Source organism: Ranitomeya variabilis, chromosome 4 (genome assembly GCF_051348905.1).
Source record: "Ranitomeya variabilis isolate aRanVar5 chromosome 4, aRanVar5.hap1, whole genome shotgun sequence".
Classification (NCBI taxonomy): Eukaryota; Metazoa; Chordata; class Amphibia; order Anura; family Dendrobatidae; genus Ranitomeya; species Ranitomeya variabilis.
The window spans coordinates 728339027-728362454 of NC_135235.1; the positions used below are offsets into that span (position 1 = coordinate 728339027).

At 43.4% G+C, this 23428-nt stretch overlaps 1 protein-coding gene across 2 annotated transcripts; it reads left to right on the top strand.

The window, feature by feature from the left end:
* Window positions 1–1767: 1767 nt before the first annotated feature.
* On the top strand, window positions 1768–22493 carry LOC143767956 (uncharacterized). Of its 2 annotated transcripts, none has more exons than XM_077256521.1 (7): window positions 1768–1809; window positions 11898–12047; window positions 12177–12356; window positions 12440–12563; window positions 12647–12744; window positions 12943–13033; window positions 20634–22493. In XM_077256521.1, the coding sequence occupies exons 1-7, from the start codon at window positions 1783–1785 to the stop codon at window positions 21908–21910; spliced, it is 1947 nt and encodes a 648-aa protein (XP_077112636.1). In that variant the 5' UTR covers window positions 1768–1782; the 3' UTR covers window positions 21911–22493. The 2 variants fall into 2 exon arrangements, with proteins under 2 accessions (XP_077112636.1, XP_077112637.1); XM_077256522.1 differs by having other exon boundaries at window positions 20637–22493.
* The last annotated feature ends 935 nt before the right edge of the window (window positions 22494–23428 follow it).

A 23428-nucleotide genomic window follows, 5' to 3' on the forward strand; every position in this document is an offset into this window, starting at 1 on the left:
CGGGGGCCCCATAGCAGATGTGTGGTGTGCCGCTATTAGCTACACCCCACTGGCTGGGGGCCCCTGGAGCAGCGAGGGCTCTAGGCAGCTGCTGACCCTTTATACCAGCAGGTGTCAGAGCCTGGTCCCACAGGAGAATCCTCCGGTTCTCCGGTGGCCCAGTCCGACCCTGCATAAAGGAAACTACTGACACAACTCAATAACACCATTTATAAATGACTTATATAAAGGCAAGAACTTTCTCATTCATATCACATACATGTTTATTCATTCTTTTAGGTGACCTCACTTAATTCATAAGTATTTTTAATATAATTAATGTATGTAAATGTTTTTTGTTTTTTCATGAACCATAATTTATCTTTGACGGACTTTCTCATGAACTTTGACATATCGTGCTTTGTTTGGCTTTTTATTTTCAAAAAGACTGCATATAAAACGTTCCAAGCTTGACATGTTCATCCGCTATCAGGTTTGTCCTGAGGAAGAGGTCCTGCGTGACTTTGAAACACGTTGACTTTGAAAACCTATTTGAATAAACGTTTTTAAGGAAATCTCCATATCTGATAGTCTTCATCAGCAGTGCAGGTACAGACACATTATACCCGGATCAGCTATTCTGCTGGGTCTTTGGCCCCGTGTCCTGCAGCAGCTGATTTATGCATTGAACATGTTGCTGAGGTGCCGCTCTATCAGGTGAGTGTAATACTCCTCTATTTTCATTATATCTTGTTATCAGATAAGACCCTATTTTTCGCTTGTTTGTTCCTCAGTATTTCGACTACAAGAAATCTCTGTAACGCTTTCAGGTTACTTGGTTAAAACAATCAAGGACTGCTTGGACCTTATCGGGGTCCATCTGAAACCCCACTGCAGAAACCAAATGTCCCGAGGACTGGACCTGCTGTACCACAAATTGCCATTTCTCCAGGTTAGAAAATAAATAGTTCTTGCGTAGAACCTGGAGAACCTGTCTGACATGCTCACCGAGCTCCTCCAGAGTACGTGAGGAACTCAATATATCATCCAGGAAAATTACCACAACTCTACCAATAAGTGAGGAAAAAATATAATTAATGACATTTTCACAGACTGCAGAAGCATTGGTTACCCCGAATGGCAGCATCAAATGTTCAATCTGCCCCTCAGGTGTATTGAATGCGGTCTTCCATTCCTCACCATGGCGTATACGTATAAGGTTATATGCCTCTCTCACGTTAAGTTTGTAAACTCATTTATCTCCAGGTAATTGGCTAAACAGGTCAGGTATAAGGGGTAAAGGATAGGGAAGGTGAGCTGTGATTTTATTAATCTCTCTGAAGTCCAAGCATGGACGCCGCCCTCCATCTTATTACCAAAAACCCCCATGGTGACTGGAGAGGTGCATGGTCATATATGACCCTTTGCCGGACACTGGAAGGGGGTAAATAAGTGAGATTTCAGCATTTTAGCTCCTGGTATGGAGTCGATAGCACAATCATATGCCGCCATATACTGGACGTCCGGTAACTGGTGATAATTCCCTCATGTGTGGGGTCTATTTGTCTCCAGAGAAATCACACGTTACATTCCACACATAACACTGTGTAGAAAAGGCGGCGTGAGGTAATTGTGCCAGTAGTGAGGGGGAATAATGGCGGGAATGTCACTGACTGAGGAGAAGTTTCCCTGTAGGGTCTTCACTACGGATATCATTCCTCCTGAGGCCCCTGATCATATGACCCCTGACTCCTCCCCTCCTGTCACCTCATCACAGGTCCTGTGCGCACAGAGCAGCCATATATGTGGAGTACGGCTCTGCAGGTGGAGGTAAGTGCTGGAGATTTCCCATTACTGAGCGTGGGGGACATTAACCCCTTCTGCACGGAGACTCTTTTGGTGTTGTTGTTGCCACTTTATAAGAACCATAACGTTGTTGTTCTGTTTCCTGTAATAGATAGATACGACCCAACTGTGGGAGACAGGAAGTGAGGGAGCGGATTGTTCTCCTAGTACAGGGCCCCTTTCTTGCCCCCACACAGTGTAATGCCCCCATTATGCCCTGTAAGCAGGGTTCTGCCCCACAACCAGCTGCCTCGGGCACTTTACCATGAGCTGGTACCTCAGATTCTTCCTCGCACCCCTTTCCTTTGCTTGGTGCCAAATCTGTTCTGCCTTTGGGGCTCTGGCCTTTATAATATCGGTAACTGCGCCATCAAGGTCTCCTGACCAGGTGCTCCCTCTAGACTCTTCCCTCCGGAAACCCTCCCTCTTCCCATTGGTGTCACATGGTCCCGTCTGGACGGCAGATAGCAGTCTGTACAAATGCAGCACAGCCCTGAGGAGTCTTTATTATTACTGTCCTTTTTACACTCATATATATATATATGATGCCGCTCACACAGTATAATGTTTCCATAGTACTAGCATCTCTCATAAAAAAAGGTATTTTCACACTACCGCCATACCCCCCCACACAGTATAATGTTCTAATAGTACCGCTATACCCCACACAGTATAATGTTCCTACAGTACTGCCATACCCCACACACAGTATAATCTCATAGTACCGCCATACCCACACACAGTTCCCACAATAGTGGCTTCCCACAGACAAAGGATAATGTTTCCACAGGACTGGCATCCCCCTCACACACCGTATAATGTCCCCACAGTACTGCCATCCCCCCACTTTCTAATGTTCCCACAGTACTGCCCCCTACATGCACAATATGGTACCATCCACCTCACTGACTACCTCCGACCACCGACAATTAATAAAATACTCACTTAGCCTCATTCTTGGTGCAAATTCTAATGAACCCAGGTTCTATGAGATATTTACCATACGATAGTTGGATAGGCAGGAGTGTATCATCCATAAAGGTTGTCCACTCAGTTGCTATGATGCCTACGAATCGACAGGGCTTGTGGGGTGTGGTATTGGTCACCCTCTCCTTCCCATCATCACAATTTCAGCGTTATCCACATTCCCATGACCGTAATACCGTTGAATAGATTAGTGAATCAGGGAGTCGAAAGCTCCTGATCCACCATTCAGCCTTCACTTCTGAGGGCTTGCTTCCACTTGCGAGAAACACGTCCGTGTCTCGCATGTGAAAACCAAGCTGTGGTGCCGGCAGTCCAGAGCGGAGCGTGCGGCTGCATAGCAACACATGGAGCTGCACGCTCCGCTCCAAAGTGCCGGCACCACAGCTTGATTTTCACATGCGAGACACGGACATGTTTCTCGCAAGTGGAAACAAGCCCTATGTCTGAGACTTTGTGCACTGCAGACACAATGATGTCACTACATCAAATCTGTAGTATGGAGCCTCAGTACTCACTATGCCCAGACCAGAGCAGCACACCTCAGGAATCGGGTTGGCTGAGTAGTGTGTGTTTTTTTTTTCTTTTTTTTTAAATATCAGGAATTATGAGGGCATCATATTAAGAGAAGAGCTGTTGGGACTCTCATACTGAATGTGTGGCTGATAGGGGCCATTATACTGGGGTTGTGGTGGACTGTAAATAACTCCATACTGAGTAGGGGTTTTTATTTTGTGTGGCAGGTTGTGGTGGCCATAATTAGAGATGAGCGAATATCTTCGGAAAATGATCGCCAAACATAAATTCGCACAAATATGGTACATTCAGATTCATGATCGGTAACATGAGCATTTTTCTTAAGATCAGAAAAAGTTGGTAGCATTTGGTAAAAGACATAATAGAAGCCGGCAATACATGTGTCGCGTTAGTAAAATCACTGCCACCAATGTGGGAGACTGGGGTTCAAATCTTTGCTCTGCCCTGATGGACATAATATACCCTGATCTCCCAAGAACCATCCAAAGTGTGCTCCCAACTAAAGAGGAATAGCGCAAAGGCAGAAACTCCACCAATAGCAGAGACTGAACAATACTGGAGGAACATATGGGAGAAGTAAAAAACACAACACTAGTGCAATGTGGTTGCAATATTTGAGAATGAAACACTGCAACCACCTAGAGCAAGAACCAGTCACTATTACAGAGGCAGACATCCAGCAGTGGGTCAAGAACATAAAGAGCTTAACAGCACCTGGTCCAGACATGATTCTCATCTACTGGCTAAAGAAATTAACATTGGTACATGAACACGTGGCCAAGCAGATGAACCAACTACTAGAAGCAGGCCACCACCCAGCTTGGTTAACACAAGGAAGAACAGTGCTGATCATGAAGGTTCCTCACAAAGGAACAGCTCCATCCAATTACTGCCCAATAACCTGCCTTACAACAACATGGAAACTTCTGTCAGTCATCATAGCCACCAAGCTACAGAACCATATGAACCAGTACATGAATCCAGCTCAGAAAGGCATTGGGACTGACACCAGAGGCTCTAAGCACCAGCTCCTAGTAGATAGAGCAGTTGCTCAAGACTCAAGATCCATACAGACCAATCTCAGCACAGCCTGGATTGACTACAGGAAAGCCTATGACTCCATGCCACACACATGGATCTGTGAATGCTTGGCTCTGTACAATGTCAACAGAAAATTAAGAACCTTCCTCAGAAACTCACTGGGGCTATGGAGAACAACATTGGAAGTCAACTCAAGACAATTGCACAAGAGACTTTCAAATGCGGCATATACCAAGGTGATGCACTGTCCCCATTGCTGTTCTGCATAGGCTTGAACCGCTCAGTCAGATAATTACAGAGTCTGGCTATGGATACAAGTTCAAGAGTGGAAGCACCATCAGCCACCTCCTCTACAGCAATGACATCAAGCTGTATGCTAAAAACGAATGAGACATCAATTACTGATCCACCTGACAAGGATCTACAGTGAAGACATTGGATGTCTTTCGGAAGTGAGAAGTGCTGCTGGTTGGTAATAAAGAGGGGCAAGGTAGTCAAGACTGATGGACAGGGGTGGGCTGGGCCGGGTGGCAGGAATGCATATGCCCCCCGGGCCGGTGCCTAAGCAGCTGCACAGGGCCGCTGGAGGACTGGAAGTGATTGAAATACATAGCGCACCTATAGTGGACGGTCGTGTCATCCCGACATGCAGGCTGCAGAAGTATGTGATGAGCAGGCTCCTGTGCGGCACTGCCACTCTGAGGGAGAGAGCCAGCAGCAATCAAGATGAAAGGTCAGCATACTGGCCTGTGTGTGCATGGAGCTCCCAGGGAGAGAGAAGCCCCGGCTTCTCCTGCTCTTATCTGCTATCCTGGCAGAGAAGGAGAGACCAGGGGATGTGCCGGGACAGTGCAGAGCTGTGAGCAGGAGAAACTGAAGAGCTGCACATGGACATCAGCCTGCACCACAGAGGAGAGTGTGTGATGTGTGTGTATGAGGAATCTGGTGTGTGTGATGCGTGTGTGTCATGTGTGTATGAGGTATCTGGCGTGTGTGTAATGCTGCATGTGTGTGTGATGGTGCGTGTGTGTCATGTGTGTATGAGGTATCTGGCGTGTGTGTGATGCTGCGTGTGTGATGCTGCGCATGTGTGTTGAGGTGCATGTGTGTTGAGCTGCATGTGTGTGTGAGCTGCGTGTGTATGTGTGATGCTGCGTGTGTATGTGTGATGCTGCGTGTGTGTGAGCTGTGTGTGTCATACAGTGGGGCTGTGCGTGTGTGTCATACAGTGGGGCTGTGCGTGTATGTCATTGTACAGTAGAGTTGTGTGTGTGTCATTATACAGCTGGGCTGTGAATGTCATACAATGGGGCTGTACGTGTGTGTGTCATTATACAGTGGGGCTGTGTGTGTGTCATTATACAATGGGGCTGTGTGTCATACAGTGGGGCTGTGCGTATGTGTGTGTCATTATACAGTGGAGCTGTGCGTGTGTGTGTCATTGGTGCATTCACTCTGTGTCATTCTATGTGACTGCAGACTTGTGCTTCTCACATTGCTCGCAGTGCTGTGGTTATTTGGCGGGTGTGTGGCTGCAAGTTTGTGATTTGCATACATGCGGTCACATGCCGACTAGACTGGCATGGCCTAATGCAACTGTATTGAACAAGGCAAAAACAGTCTAGTCGAAATGTGGCTGGGATTATATATATCGCATGCTTGCGGTTACAAGACCACCTGTTGCCGGCACCAGAGAATCTTCACAGCACACGATATGAGAATTCACACATAGTGACTGTAGGCATGTAGCTTAAGATCTGACAACCCCTTTAAGGATTTGGCCACTATGTGTGCATGCCCCCAGACCAAAATTTGCCAGCCATCCTTTGCTGATTGAGTAGAATTACCAGCAGGGCACATAGCAGATGTACAGACATGCTACAAGTACCTCGGCATCCCACAGGTATTCAGTAACCATGATGAGGAGGCACGGAAAGCAGCAACATCCAAATACCATCAAAGGGTAAGATAGGTCCTGAAGAGCCAGCTCAATGGGAAGAATAAAATCCGCGTCATCAATATATATGCCCTGAAAGTTATCAGATCCCCTGCTGGCATAGTGTTCTGGCCAAAAGAAGAGATGGAAGCTGCAGATGTGAAGACACAAAAGCTCCTCACAATGCATGGAGGTCTCCACCCTAAGTCTAACACCCAAAGATTGTATACTAACAGAAAGGAGGGTGGTCGAGGCTTGATAAGTATCCAAGCCACCATCAGGGATGAAACAAGGAGTATCCAGGAATACATCAGAAAAATGGCACCAAAAGATGAGATGCTGAGAGAAAGCCTAGGGCAGCAACAACAACAGATCTGGAAGGAAGAACAGGAACATGAAGCACCATGGCAAGACAAGCTTCTGCATGGGATGTACCATCAACAGATAATGGAGGTGGCTGACATGGAGAAATCCTACCAATGGCTGGAGAAAGCTGGACTCCGAGATAGCACAGAGGCACTAATCATAGCAGCATAAGAGCAAGCACTAAGTACCAGATCCATAAAAGCAGGAATCTACCACACAGGACAAGACCTAAGGTGCAGAATATATGCTAAGAAACCTCAGAAACCATCCAACGCATAGTGGCAGGATGCAAAATGCAAGCAGGAACAGCGTATACTGAATGCCACAACCAAGTATTGGGAATTGTATACAGAAAACATCTGCACAGCATATGGGCTAATTCCTCCTAAGTCCAGGTGGGAGACCCCAGAAAAAGTGGTGGAGAATGAAAGGGCTAAAATCCTGTGGGACTTCAAGATCCAGACGATAAGCAGGTGTTGGCTAACCAACCAGACATTGTGATAGTAGACAAGGATCAGAAGACAGCAGTGATAAAAGATGTGACAGTTCTAAGTGAGAGCAACATTAGAAAGAAGGAATATGAGAAGCTGGAGAAATACCAGGGCCTCAAAGTGATTTCAGTGGTGACAGGAACACTTGGAGCAGTGACCTCCTAAGTGGGAAGAATGGCTACAACAGATCCCAGGAGCAACATCTGAGCTCTCAGTCCAGAAAAGCGCAATGCTGTGAACAACTAAGATCCTGCGCAGAACCCTCAAACTCCCAGGCCTCTGGTAGAGAACCCGACAATGAGAAAGGACAACAAAGACCACCTTCATTGGGGGTGAGAAGGAAGTTTTTTATAGATGTCAGTGACACAATGTATATACACTGCTCAAAAAAATAAAGGGAACACTAAAATACCACATCCTAGATATCTCTGAATGAAATATTCCAGTTGCAATTTTTTATTCATTGCATAGTGGAATGTGTTCAGAACAATACAAAGTAACAATTATCAATGAATATCCCATGGAGGTCTGGATTTGGAATGATCAATACTCAAAATCAAAGTGGAAAATCAAATAACAGTCTGATCCAACTTCAGTGGAAATGCCTCATGACAAGGAAAATATTCTCAGTATTGTGTGTGGCCTCCACATGCCTATATGACCTCCCTACTGTACAACGCCTGGGCATGCTCCTGATGAGGCAGCGGATGTTCTCCTGAGGGATCTCCTCCCAGACCTGGACTAAAGCATCCGCCAACTCCTGGACAGTCTGTGGTGCAATGTGACATTGGTGGATGGAGCGATGCATGATATCCCAGATGTGTTCAATCGGATTTAGGTCTGGGGAATGGGCGGGCCAGTCCATAGCTTCAATGCCTTCATCTTGCAGGAACTGCTGACACACTCCAGCCACATGAGGTCTGGCATTGTTTTGCATTAGGAGGAACCCAGGGCCAGCAGCACCAGCATATGGTCTCACAAGGGGATTGAGGATCTCATCTCGGTACCTAATGGCAGTCAGGCTACCTCTGGCTAGCACATGGAGGGCTGTGCGGCCCTCCAAAGAAATGCCACCCCACACCATTACTTACCCACTGCCAAACCGGTCATGCTGAAGGATGTTGCAGGCAGCAGATCACTCTTCACGGCATCTCTAGATTCAACACCAAGCCTGGTGTTCTGTAGCAAATACCAAGCGTCCTGCACAGTGTTGGGCTGTGAGCACAACCCCCATCTGTGGACGTCGGGCACTCAGACCATCCTCATGTAGTGGGTTTCTAACCGTTTGTGCAGACACATGCACATTTGTGGCCTGCTGGAGGTCATTTTGCAGGGCTTTGGCAGTGCTCCTCCTGTTCCTCCTTGCACAAAGGCGGAGGTAGCGGTCCTGCTGCCGGGTTGTTGCCCTCCTACGGCCCCCTCCACGTCTCCTGGTGTACTGGCCTGTCTCCTGATAGCGCCTCCAGCCTCTGGACACTACGCTGACAGACACAGCAAACCCTCTTGCTACAGCTCGCATACGTGCCATCCTGGATGAGCTGCACTACCGGAGCCACTTGTGTGGGTTATAGAGTCCGTCTCATGCTACCACGCATGTGAAAGCACAACCATCATTCAAAAGTCACCAAAACATCAGCCAGAAAGCATTGGTACTGAGATGTGGTCTGTGGTCCCCACCTACAGAACCACTCCTTTATTGAGGGTGTCTTGATAATTTCCAATAATTTCCATCTATTGTCTAATCCATTTGCACAATAGCATGTGTAATTGATTGTCAATCAGTGTTGCTTATTACGTGGACAGTTTGATTTCACAGAAGTTTGATTTACTTGGAGTTATATTATCTTGTTTAAGTGCTCCCTTTATTTTTTGAGCAGTGTGTATTACATAGATAGATAGAAGAAAAGCTGGTAAATCAGCAGCCGCGGTAGTGTAAAATCACTGCAGGAGCCGACAGGATAGAAGACATGGATTACATACAGTAAATACAAATAGATTAGGCAGATATATAGATATCAGTGACAAATACAATTAGTACAGCGTGTGCAGCTTACTGTACATGTATTTAATTAATAAATGATAATTTTTCTGAAAAAAAATTTGTGAGCTCTGTGAGATCCCTGCTAGCACCTCGAGGAAGTCGCACGGTGCAGAGGCGAGTTCTCCGGGAGAATTTCACTGCAGTGAATTTCAATTTGCCTCTGCACAGTGCGACATTCTCATGGTGCTAGCGGGGATCTCACTGAGGTCACCGCAGTTCAGCCCGGCTGAAATTGCAGCCTCAGTGATGTCACCACTAGTCACAGATGCTGCGTTCCCAGCAGCTCATTCATCAGTGGTTCTCAGCCTGGACGGTCACATCTTGGCACCGTCCGGGTTGAAAACTATTTCTCCCCCTGACATGGATTACGGTGTGGGATAGAACGACAGACAGGTATGGTGTATTAATGTTTTTTTATTTTAGTTTTAGTACAGGAGATCAAGGGCTTTGGTGGAATTAGGCGAGGCCGTAAGTGTGGTTTAATTGAGATTTTTAGGGTATGTGCACACGTTGCGGAATTTTCCGCACAGAATCTGCATCTCTTGGCAGAAAACGCAGGCCAAAATGGTTGCAGATTTAATTGATGCGGATTTGTTGCGGATTGTCTAGCGCTTTTTGATGTGCGGATTTACCTTACTCAATGTATAGGCAATGGGTGCAGAAACGCTGCATTTCCGCACAATGAATTGGCATGCTGCGGAAAATAAACCGCTGCGTTTATGGGCGGAATTTTCCGCAGCATGTGCACAGCGGTTTTTGTTTTCTATAGGTTTACATGGTACTGTACACCGCATGGAAAACTGCTGCAGATCCGCAGGGCCAAATCCGCTGCAGATCTGCAGCCAAATCCGCAACATGTGCACATACCCTTAAATGAATCTGTGTCATTCTTTCAATTAAAGTACTTTTTTTCAGGGTGTCTGTGTTTTCTTACAATGTGACTATGGGGTTAGAAATGGGGGCATCTTATTGACGCCTCCCCATTAATAACCTCAGGGCTTGATGTCACCGGACAATACAAAGGTGACACCAACTCCCCCAACTATTACCCCACTTGCCACCGCTAAAGGGCAAGTGGGAAGAGAGAGGCTAAGTGCCAAAATTCGTGCATCTTAGAGATGTGCCTTTTCCGGGGTGGCTGAGAGCTGATGTTTGTAGCCTGAAGGGCGGCAGTATCCATGGCCCCTTCCTAGGCTATTAATATCAACCCACAGCTGTCTACATAGCCTTTGCTGGTTATTAAATATAGGGGGACTCTATGTCACTTTTTTCGGGGGTCCCCCATTTTAATAGCCACTAATGTTATGACCTGGTGGTTACGGAGCAGCACTGATATGACCTGGTGGGTAAAACAAATCATGGACAAGCTCTGAGGAGATGGTAGCTTTACTGACCGCAATCCCTACTCCTAGCACCAACACTAGAAATAGCCGTGGAGTGTTCCTGACTCTCCCTAGACACCTCGTCACAGCTTAAGAACTAACTACCCCTGAAGATGGAAACGGAAAACTATTTCGCCTCAGAGAAACTCCCCAAAAGGAAAGAGAGCCCCCCACAAATTTTGACGGTGAGTAGAGAGGGAAATGACAAACACAGAAATGAAAATAGATTTTAGCAAAGGAGGCCAATACTATCTAAATAGACAGAAATAGAAAAGGATTCTGTGCGGTCAGTATTTAAAAACTAAAAAATCCACGCAGAGTTTACAAAAATAGCCTCCACACCGACTCACAGTGTGGAGGAGCAAATCTGCTACCCCAGAGCTTCCAACTAGCCTGAATATTTCATAATGGCAAGCTGGACAAAAAGAGACATAACTTAAACCTGAACCGAAGGTCAAAAGCAAGGAACAACCCAAGAACTAGCAGAACTTATCTTAAGCTGAAATGGACTGGCCAACAGAGAAGTTCCAGGAGAGGACTGAATCTAACCAGAAAAAACATTGACAGCTGGCATGGACTACAGACCAGAGCCAAGTTAAATAGCAAGGCCAGGGAACCGATTAGTGAAAGCAGCTGCTAAGTTCCACTCGAAACCATCAGAGGGAGCCCAAGGGCAGAACTCCCAAAAATACCATTCATAACCACAGGATGGAGCCCAAGAACAGAATTCACAACACACTAAAGACTAATTATACAGTTGTGAGCTGATATTAATAGCCTGGGAAGCTCCATGGGTATTACCCCCTTCATAGGCTATAAACAAACTTCTGTGTGTGAATCAGACCTGAGATTTAACATGATAGAAGATTACAGTGCGGGGAATTCGAGAAACATTCATATAGACGGCCGGTGGTGATGGAGTCAGTGACCGACTCTGGCCAAATATGTTTCTAGAGCCGTAGTAAAAGATGAAGATGTCGTCCTTATCATGAAGTAGTTATTTCTCATGTTGCGTGTAATGAATATCTCCTGCAGTACTGTTAATAATGATTCCAGTGTCGGTAAATGAGACGAGAATTAGCGTTATGGAAGATGAGTCTATGAAAAACTTATTCAGCTGCCGAAGAAACTGCTTGTTGTCTGTGGCCTAAATATATAGGTTTTATTAGTAGATGTAAAGAAGAAAACTAAATACTGTAAAATAATAAATCTCATATATTTCCCTTATTATCTCCAGTAATTGTATTATTACACAGGATTTTTATGATGTTGCATCAGCTCATCTTCTCATTCAGGTCTCTACAATATCGGATCCTCTCAGTGAAGATCTTCTACAAAAGAAAGTTTTCCTGATTTACCAATCAAAGATGGATATGGACAAAGAAAAGATGGCAGAGGAAATATTACACCTCACCTTAGAGATCCTCTTCCGGCTTACTGGAGAGGTGAGAGATTCTGATGACATCACATTACATCATTCTTATCTATGGGAATAACAGATGGACAGAACTGGAGAGGTGAGGACTCTGGAAATGTCTGTAGTGAGATTTATTAATGTGTCTCTCCATTTCCAGGATTACACAGTGGTGAAGAAGACCTCTAGTGATCGCTGTCAGGACCCTGTGTCTGAGGGATGCGGAAGACCCCTGAGCCCAATCATGGGGCCTCCACATCACCACCTGATACATGAGGACATCAATGACCAGAAGATCCTAGAACACATCTACAAGATGATTGAGCTGCTGACTGGAGAGGTGACACTGCTGGGAATGCTGGGACATTATACAGTAATGCTATGAAGGGATCGGGGGGATGACGGTATAATTGTATGTGTCAGGTTCCTATAAGGTGTCAGGATGTCGCTGTCTATTTCTCCATGGAGGAGTGGGAGTATTTAGAAGGACACAGAGATCTGTACAAGAACGTCATAATGGAGGTTCCCCAGCCCCTCACATCACCAGGTAATAGACAGGACTAAATACACACAGCCTATAATTATCTGTATGTAAAGAATGAATTCAGTCCCTGTATGTGTTTCCTCCAGATCTATCCAGTAAGAGGACAACACCAGAGAGATATCCCCGTCCTCTTCTTCCAGAGGACTGCAAGCAAGAAGCTCCCAATGCTCCTCAGGATCACCAGGTAGATGGAGAGAAAGTGCCAGGAGATCTCCCCTATGATGTGTAGACGGCAGTGAAGGTCCTGTGCTCAGTCTTGTTTTATCCAACAGTATTATATGTTTTATACTTGTGTAGTGAGAACGGTGGAGATGGCAGGATTAGAGCTGGTCATAGATGTGACTTCTCCATCTGTCTGTGACTTTTACAATATTTGTTTCAGGGTGAAGATCTGACCCATATTAATACTACAGAGACATATGTGAGGGGTGATGAGTGGTGTAAAGAGGAGATTCCTACATATGGCAACCCAGGTGAGGAGTAACCACTAAATGCAGAGAAGTCACAGATTCTTCTCAGTCACCGGCTCTGGCTGCTTTATCGGTGGTGTAGTCCGGCCGTATTACCATGATCACCTTTCTACCTCTGGCCCACAACATTCTCCTTCACCCTAAACTATTCACATAGCTTTGGTCATTGAAAGCTCTTTTCTATAGAACTTACAATCTGGAGGATCCATCTAACCCCTGGTATTTTTTTAATTCATTCTTAGTTATACACTGTGTCCTACTATGGGACAGAAAAATATTTAGAATTGAGTGTCCTCTGTGGTTGATACCTTTTAATGGCTAACTGAAAAGATGGTAACAAATTGCAAACTTTGGAGACTACTCAGGTCTCTACTATGGGACAATCATTTTGTGCAAGCTGATCGCTTCTATAGCATACAGATCTTTATGTGGTGATATCTTTGATAATATTCACAAAGGATAATAGAAAACAATTGGATCTTACAAATTATATTTTCACCTTCTCACAATACCCTACATACGATTGTACACTACTCTCTGGGTACATGGCAGTGTTCAGAAGGGAAGTAGCGCCATTTAGCTGTTTGAATGCAGATCTAGCTGGAATAATTTGCAGACACAATGTATTGGGAGCACTGTTCGTGGTCAACTGGCAGCTCAAAAGATCTCCACCATGAACATGCTTGGCACTATCTTCTCTGCTTTCGATATCCCAAGGATTGCCTTGATCATCGCCTTTAACACCATTACATGGATCTGGACTTACACTGGGACCCCTAGGCTTGGACCATGGTGTTACCTGCTATTCTGTGGTATTAGATGGCAAGAAGAATAGTCAGGTAGCTGGGTCAGAATCGGAAGAACAGAATACAGAATCAGAAGACACAAGAGTAGTCAGTAAACGGGCCATGGTCACAACAGGAAACAAATACGCAAGCCACAAGCTGAGCACAGAGGACTGAACCAGAGGAGAACAACGCTGTTTCTGACAGATTCCGGCCATGTGCTTTGAGTTTTAGTAGGGTGTGGTACTTTCCAATTGGCTGAAGTAGGGAGCAGATTACTCCAGCTGGACAGCAGGAACAGATCCCAGATGAAATTGGACACACCATATGCAGAAGCCATAATATGACTAAATGACAGAAAACCAGAATAGTCGAAATCCTCATAAAGTGATTATATTTTATAAATTAATTCACTGAGGGTTATAATCTATACACATGTGGTAAAAATTGTTGGTACCCCTCGTTTAACGACAGAAAACCCACAATGGTGACAGAAATAACTTGAATCTGACAAAAGTAATAAGAAATAAAAGATCTATGAAAATGAACAAATTAAAGTCAGACATTGCTTTTCAACCATTCTTCCACAGTATTAAAAAAAAATAACTCATGAAATAGGCCTGGACAGAAATGATGGTACCCCTGAAAATAATGTGACAAAATGGACATGTTAAATCGTGGTGTGTCCAGTAACTAGCATCACAGGTGTCTACAATCTTGGAATCAGTGAGTGGCCTGTATATAGGGCTACAGATACTCACTGTGCTGTTTGGTGACATGGTGTGTATCACACTCAACATGGACCAGAGGAAGCGAAGGAAAGAGTTTTCTCGGTAGATTAGAAAAAAATTATAGAGAAACATGTTAAAGATAAAAGTTATAAGGCCATCTCCAAGCAGCTTGATGTTCCTGTGACTACAGTTGCACATATTATTCAAAAATGTAGATCCATGGGACTGTAGACAACCTCCCTGGACGTGGCCGCAGGAGGAAAGTTGATGACAAATCAAAGAGACTGATAATACGAATGGTAACAAAAGAGCCCAGAAAAACTTCTAAACAGATTAAAGGTGAACTTCAAGCTCAAGAAACATCAGTGTCAGATCGCACAATCTGCCATTGTATGAGTCAAAGTGGACTTCATGGGAGACAACCAAGGAGGACACCCTTGTTGAAAAAAAAATCATAAAAAAGCCAGACTAGAATTTGCCAAACTAGAATGTCCTATGGACAGATGAGACCAAAATGGAACTTTTTGGCAAGGCACATCAGCTCTATGTTCACAGACAGAAAAATTAAGCATATCAAGAAAAGAACACTGTCCCTACTGTGAAACATGGAGGAGGCTCTTATGTTCTGGGGCTGCTTTGCTGCATCTGGCACAAGGAGTCTAGAAAATTTTCAATTCTGACCAGTGTCACTTTGAGGTCATAACTCTAACGCTTCAACGAATGCTGGTGATTCTGAGATTGTTTTTCTTTTGACATATTTTTCTTTATGATAGTAGTAAAGTTTCTCTGATATAACTTGCGTTTATTTGTTAAAAAAAATGGAAGTTTGGCAAAAATGTTGCAAATTTAGCAAATTTTCTAAATTTTAGTTTTTATGCTCTTAACTCAGTCATAACACACAAAATAGCTAATAAATAACATTTCCCACATGTCTACTTTGCATCAGCACAATTTTGGAAACAATTTTTTTGTCATAAGGGTTAAAATTTGACCAGCGATTTCTTATTTTTACAACAAAATTTACAAAACCATTTTTTTAGGGACCACATCACATTTGAAGTGAGTTTGGTGGTCAATATGACAGAAAATACCCAAAAGTGACGCCATTCTAAAACTACACCTCTCAAGATGCTCATAGCCTCATTCAAGAAGTTTATTAACCCTTCACATTCTTCACAGGAATATGATAAAATAATCATTTACTTTCCTTTCACAAAAATTTTCCTTTAGACCTAATTTTTTTTTACTTTCACAAGGGTAACAGGAGAAAATGGACTATATATATTTTGTTTACCAATTTCTCCTGAGCATGCCGATACCCCATATGTGGGGGAAATCTACTGCTTTGTCGCATGGCAGAGCTTGGAAGGGAAGGAGCGCCATATCGGAGAGCAGATTTTGCTGGAATTGTTTGTGGGTGACATGTCACATTGTCAGAGCCCCCGACGTGTCTAAACAGTGGAAACCCCCCAAGAAGTGACCCCATTTTGAAAACTAGACCCCCCAAGGAACTTATCTAGATGTCTGGTGGGCACTTTGAACCCTCAAATGCTTCACAGATGTTAATTACGTACAGCTGTGAAAATGAATAATCATATTTTTTCCACAAGAAATGATCTTTTCACCCTCAATTTTTTTCCAATAGCTAACAGGAGAAATTGGACCCCAAAGGTTGTTGTGCAATTTGTCCTGAGTATGCTGACACCCCATATGTGGGGAAATACTACTGTTTGGGCACATGGCAGAGCTCGGAAGTGAAGGAGCGCCTTATTGGAGAGCAGATTTTGCTGCAATTGTTTGTGGGTGACATGTCAAACTGTTAGAGCCCCTGAGGCGCCAGAACAGCATAAGCCCCCAAAAGTGACTGCATTTTACAAAATACTTCCCTGAATGAATTCTTCTAGAAGTGCAGTGAGCATACTGACACCACAGCTGTTCCATAGAAAATTATACCATTGGACAGTGAAGAAAAATAATTACATTTTTACCACTGAAATGTTGTTTTAACCCCAGAATTTACATTGGAAAATAGGTAGATAGGTAAATGGTCACTACACCCATAGATGAATTTGCAGAGGGGTGTCATTTCCAATTCCCAGAGGGGTGTCATTTCCAAAATGGGGTAACTTCAGGGGGGATTCTGCTGTTATGGCACTTTGGAGAGCTGCTAAGTGCCAGAGCAACAGAATCCCCCTGGAGGGCCCCCCTTTTGGAAATGACACCCCTCTGGGAATTCATCTATGGATATAGTGACCATTTCCACTACATGGATGATTTCCAGAAACACATAGTGGAAGTTTTAGAGCAAAAATTGCAAAAATGTCATTGTAGTGCCCAATATATTGTCCCCAGCTTGTGTCTCTGGGGACATCCCCCCACCTACCCCCAGAAATTAAGTCAGCTCTACTCAGATGTGTCTGCCACTAAATAAACCAAATGCTTGACTGTCAAAACAGTTTAAAAAGGTGGTTCTGTGTGGAAGATTTTAAATCAGCCATAGAGGCATAAGGCTGGCAATGCTGGGCATTGTGGGCAATAATAGCGGGTATCATGCCTCATTCCTCTCTTGGAACATACACGACCTCTTCTCTGGGGGTTCTTTCTTGTTTCAGTTGCTGAGTGAATGAGTTGAATGAGTGCAATAAAATGTCGCTCAGTGAGTCTTCTGACATCTTCAGATTCTAAAGGATTGGCGGGGACAAAATTTTCAAAAACAAGATTTTCAATGACCTTTTCCTGATAATCAATGAAAGTATCTGCATTTCCGTTTTTTTTGTATAAGGCTAGGTTCCCATTGTGTTAGGGCAATCCGTTTAGCGCTAAGCGCTAGCGGATTGCGCTAATGAAATGTCTTTTTCTTTTAAGGGGTCGCGTTAAATGTCCCTGCTAGCGCAGATCCCCGGTCTGCGAGAGCGGGGAACAGACCTCGGGCGCGCCGCGGACGCTGCAAGCAGCGTCCGAGGCGCACTACAAAAGAACGGCACATCGCTAGCGCGTGCCGAAAATGACACGCGCTAGCAATGCGCTTTAACATTGCCGGCAATGGGAGCGCTAACGGACGCGCTGCACAGCGTTAATTTCGCCGTGCAACGCTGTCCGTTAGCGCTCACACTATATCGCAATGGGAACCTAGCCTAACAGAAAATAATTATATGTGACCACCTGAAACAAATAAATGACTAACTTTTTATACCAGGTATATGATTTTTTTTATACCTGGTATGGCTGTAGGACCTGGTCTGTAAGGTCCACACCTCCCATATATTTGTTGTAGTCAATGAAAGACCCAGGTTTTGAAGTAGTGGATTCCTGCTGGTTTGCAGTGGCCCTTGTGGCATCTGTGTGGATCGAGCTCAGGATAAAAATATCTTTTTTATCCTTGTACTTAGGGGCAAGCAGCTCTCCATTGCGTAAAGCCCTTTTCAGAACTTTTCATTGACCAATGTTTGTGGAAACCCCTGACTGTTTTTGCGAATGGTCCCACAAGCCCCTATGTTATGTTCAACCAGACTTTTAAATAGGGGTATGCTGGTGTAGTAGTTGTCAACATACAGATTGTAGCCTTTTTGTAAAAATGGAGGTATCAGCTTCCAAACGATTTTTCCAGATGTCCCCAGATAAGTAGGGCATCCTGGTGGGTTTAGTTGGCTATCTTTCCCCTCATAAATGCGAAAAGCTGATGTATATCTGGTTGACTCTTGCGCATTTTATAGAGCTTTATTCCGAACCTGGCCCTCTTAGAAGGAATAAATTGCTTGAGGTGCAGTCTTCCTTTGAATTTTACAAGGGACTCAATGGAAATGTTCTCTGTTGGGGTGAAAAAGCTTTAAGAACTTTTCTGTCAAGTCTTCGATGATGGGTCTGATTTTGAATAGTATGTGATGTTCTGGAGCATTTCTGGTCAGGCGTCGACTGTTGTCGTTAAAATGCCAAAATCTCATAAGCATTTCATAATGGGTCCTAGGATGAATGGCAGGAAACATTGGGGTGGCTTGAACAGGGCGGTTGGACCAATAGGACCAAATTTTTGTTAACAAGCCCCATAGTTAATGTAAGTCTGAAAATGTTTTTCATTTCTAGGACATTAGTTGTTGTCCATAAATTTGACCTAGCATAATAGGATCGTGGATTCTGGCTGATGAATTGGGACATATATAAATTTGTTTGTAGGATAATATGCTCTAGCAAGCTATCTGTCAGAAACAAATTTAAAAAATTAACTGGTCCACCTCCACATTTATACCAGGAATGGCATTTAAATTAGGGATGACTGGAGTAGCTTAATCCGAAGGCTCCCACCTGGGAAATGCTACATCAAGAGACAAAGCCCCTTGGACATTGGTGAGCGCCAATTCACGGGCACTAGGGACAGCGCTAGTACTGGGCATTGTTCCCTGAGTTGGACAAATTTCTCCAGAAGCGCTATTTGTCCTTCTTGTTCTACTGGTCCTTGTGTGTGAGGATGGACCAGAATCACTGCTCATTTCTGAGCTATCACTGTCGCTGCTACTAAAGCCCTCGAAATCCACACAGTCATCTGCCACTGCACTTTCTTCACTGTCAGAACATAAAACTGCATAAGCCTTCTCAGCACTATAATACTGACGGGCCATTTTACTCGTTTCTTTTTTTTCCGGAAATAGAAAACACTGACGTGACTGACTGACTTGACATGACTAATGTTACCAAATTATTGGAGAGGCAATTGAGAAAAGCCTAATTCTTTAGCCTAACCCTAACTTTAGAATAAACCAGAACTTTAGCCTAACAGTAACCCTAACGGTAACCTTAATTTTAGCCTCAACACTAACCCTAACTATAGCACTAACCCTAACCTTATCTGTTTTTTTTTTTACTTTTATAACAAGATCGCTGACTGACACAGCTGTTTCAGCAGCACTTGTAACACTGTTTCTCCTCTAATCTGTCACTGACAGGAGATCTGAGGAGAAACAGCATTTTCTTGAGGCAGATCACCCGGGAAAGTTCGTTGCTACAGCAAACTTTCCTAGTGATTTGTCTCATTGGCTGGTGTGACGCTGATGTCATTAGGACCTGAAGCAATCAGGTCTTGATGAGGTCGGGGTCACAGTAAGTGTTGTGCACCAGAATCCCCTTGTTATAAGGTACGTGGGGGGGTCCCTATGAGCACAAAACCACCGACTGTAGGCAAACGTCGGCACTGCACAAAGCCCTGCTAGCGCCGACGTTTATCTCCTGTTGGCGGTCACGAAGTGGTTAAGTTAAGGGTACCATCATTTCTGTCCAAGCCTATTTCAGAAGTTTTATTTTTTTAAATTTTCTGCGGAAGCATGGTTGAAAGGCAATGTACGACTTTCATTTGTTCATTTATAGATTTTTGATTACTTTTGTCAGATTCAAGTTATTTCTGTGATCATTGTGGGTTTTTCTGTCATTAAAAGAGGGGTACCAACAATTTTGACCACGTGTGCAACAGGAATGAATATTTTTACTCCCCAGCCACTTACCGGATATTCACACGCAGTGGATGTTTGAGAGTAAAAATTGCACATTTGCCATTTTATTACCCATTTTATTACCCAGCACATAGTGCCCAGATTGTACTCCAGGAGACACACACCGCAAATTAAGTGGTTTCTTCTCACTATATAATATTGCTAAATACAGAGATCCTAAATGTTGTTTGAGCACACTGCAAAACTCAGAAGTGAGAGTGTATCTTGCTGGATTGGTTTATATAAACTCTGTTGCTTTTCAACAGCCTATGAGCCGCTACTAGTGTGGGAACCTCTGTTTTTCCATTGACAGATGATGGACCTAAGTGGGGACTTTTTTTTGTGAGATGAGAATTGGTATTATTTTTGCCTACATAACATTGATTGGTTTCTTTTTATTCGATATTTGGGAGGCAGAATGAACAAACAGTTGAACACCATGCACTACTGGTTCATCCAACAAGGTTTTCTATTAGACTGTGAACTGTCATTGTCTTGGTAAAGAAAGGTTTTTTACATAGCTTGCCATTTTTATGGACAGTTTAAGTAGAAATATTCAAAAATATAATCCTCAAGGATATTTTATTTAAAAAAAATTTTTTTATCTTAGCAGATGACTGTACCAGGAGATCAGTGGGACAGCTGACATCCTCAATTTTTAAATCTGATGATCATGAGATCCTACAAGATACAACTGAAGTGAATGCCATTACTCCAGATATATCATCATCCATTCACAGCAAAGATCTGTCATCTGATCCTATGAAACAGGTCCCATCTTCTGATTCATTACTGACTACTAAGGAAAATCAAAGTCACAAAAGAGGCATTAGAAATCAAACTGCTCCTAAAGCAAAGAAGCCTTTTTCCTGTTCAGAATGTGGGAAATGTTTTAGATGGAAATCAGATTTGGTTAATCACCATAGAACTCACACAGGGGAGAATCCTTTTTCCTGTTCAGAATGTGGGAAATGTTATAAATGGAAAGTGCTTCTTGTTAGTCACCAGAGAACTCACACAGGGGAGAAGCCTTTTTCCTGTTCAGAATGCGGGAAATGTTTTACCTTTAAAGGGCATCTTGTTAGACATCAAATATCTCACACAAGGGAGCAGCCTTTTTCATGTTCAGAATGTGGGAAATGTTTTAACCAGAAATGGCATCTTCGTAGACACCAAATAAGTCACACAGGTAAGAAGCCTGTTTCATGTTCAGAATGTGGGAAATGTTTTAGATGGAAATCAGATTTGGTTAATCACCATAGAACTCACACAGGGGAGAAGCCTTTTTCCTGTTCAGAATGTGGGAAATGTTTTAAAAGGAAAGTGCTTCTTGTTAGTCACCAGAGAACTCACACAGGGGAGAATCCTTTTTCCTGTTCAGAATGTGGGAAATGTTTTACCCTCAAAGAGAATCTTGCTAAACACCAAAAATGTCACACAGGGGAGAAGCCTTTTTCATGTTCAGAATGTGAGAAATGTTTTACCCGGAAAAGGAGTCTTGTTATACACCAACTAACTCACACGGGAGAGAAGCCTTTTTCATGTTCAGAATGTGGGAAATGCTTTAACCAGAAATGGAGTCTTGTTAAACACCAAATAACTCACACAGGGGCGAAGCCTTTTTCATGTTCAGAATGTGAGAAATGTTTTAACGAGAAAGGGAGTCTTGTTAAACACCAAAGAACTCACACAGGGGAGAAGCCTTTTTCATGTTCAGAATGCGGGAAATGTTTTCAGCAGAAAGGGGGTCTTGTTAATCACCAAAGAACTCACACAGGGGAGAAACCTTTTTCCTGTTCAGAATGTGGGAAATGTTTTAAATGGAAAGTGCTTCTTGTTAGACATCAGTACAGTCACACAGGGGAGAAGCCTTTTACATTTTCGTAATGTGGGAAATATTTATCTTGGAAATCAACTGTTAATAAACATCAGAGATATCACATAGGGAAGAAGCCTTCTTTATGTTCATAATGTTGGATAAGTTTTAACCAAAATTGAATCTTCTTAAATGGGTTGTGTGATGGTGTGATATGCTATGTGGGTATCATTTTGTGTATATTTCTATTTTACTTATTTTCATGGTGTTGAGTTGTTATTTGCCATCTGATATTCTCCTCCCAGTTCTCTATTGTTATCTCTCCACAGGGTAAGTGAATAACGTTTGCAAATATGCTAATGATATGTTGACCTAGCTTGTTGAAACAAGGAGCCCCTGTGACCCACCCCCCTAACCTGTGAATGGGGAGGTGAGACACAGAACAGTCTTGTTTGGAACTATGAAGTGAACACAGCACGTCAGAGAGAGAAAGAAGGGAATATGGACTGTTATCCTCTGTGCTGGATTGTTGGAATTTTATCCTGTAACTTAACTGCATCTGTGTTCTGGAATATTTTTATCCTTTGTGTGGTGGACCGTATATGGACCTTTCGTACATTTGCCTAAATAAAGGTCTTGGAATTGTTCACTCTTCACTGGCTCTGTTGATTGTGTGATACCGGAGAAGGAACCTGTGACAGGTTGTCTCTTGTCATTACTTATGTTTGCTGGCAAAAGGATAAAACTATAATAGAAGGGAAAGGACGTGCACTCTGGAGTATAATGAAGTAGGTGCTGGTTGAACTCGGAGAGATCCAGACCATTCAGAAATAGAAGAAAACAACCGCACTCAGATTGTATATTTGCGTCATAAATGTGAAGAATTTTAATAGGAATACCACAGTGGTATAATCAGTTGCTGAGGTAATGTTTCGACCCTTATATGGGCCTTTGTCAAACCTCACTGAGAAAATGCAGAAAAACATAATATTAGAAATCATGTATAACATAAAACAAAATCATACATATACAGCTTCGACATATAAAGCAAGAGAATGTGAAAAGGGTACCAAAAAGGGGCGGCATACAGAAATAGGCAGCATACAAAAATAGGGGGAACCCATATAAAAATTACTATATACAATATCACCATATAATATATACAAAAATGTACAAGAATTGCCCTGAGAAATGTTATCAAAAATAAAGATGGACAGCTACAGAGCAAGGAGGCGAAGGTGGAGGAAGTGGACGGTGGTGCCTTGCTGATATCAAACACATGACCAATATGATGCAGTTACCACATGAAAAGACATGATAAATTTGATACGGTTAATACATAAAAAAGGAACAACAGTTGTTATGGCATGCAAAGTGTTGAGCAAAACTGACCTTCAAGAAAGAGAGCAGGGGAGGTGAGCTAATGTCAAGGAGGACACGTCGGCTCCTGAGAGGGGTGGAGAAGGACATTAATTAAAGATAAAGTGCAGAGAAGGACAGAGGTTAGAGTAAAGAGGCAGACAGCATAACAGCACAACAGCAAAATTAGCCAAAAAAAGGCAGACAAGGGGCGAGGAGAGGTAATGGGA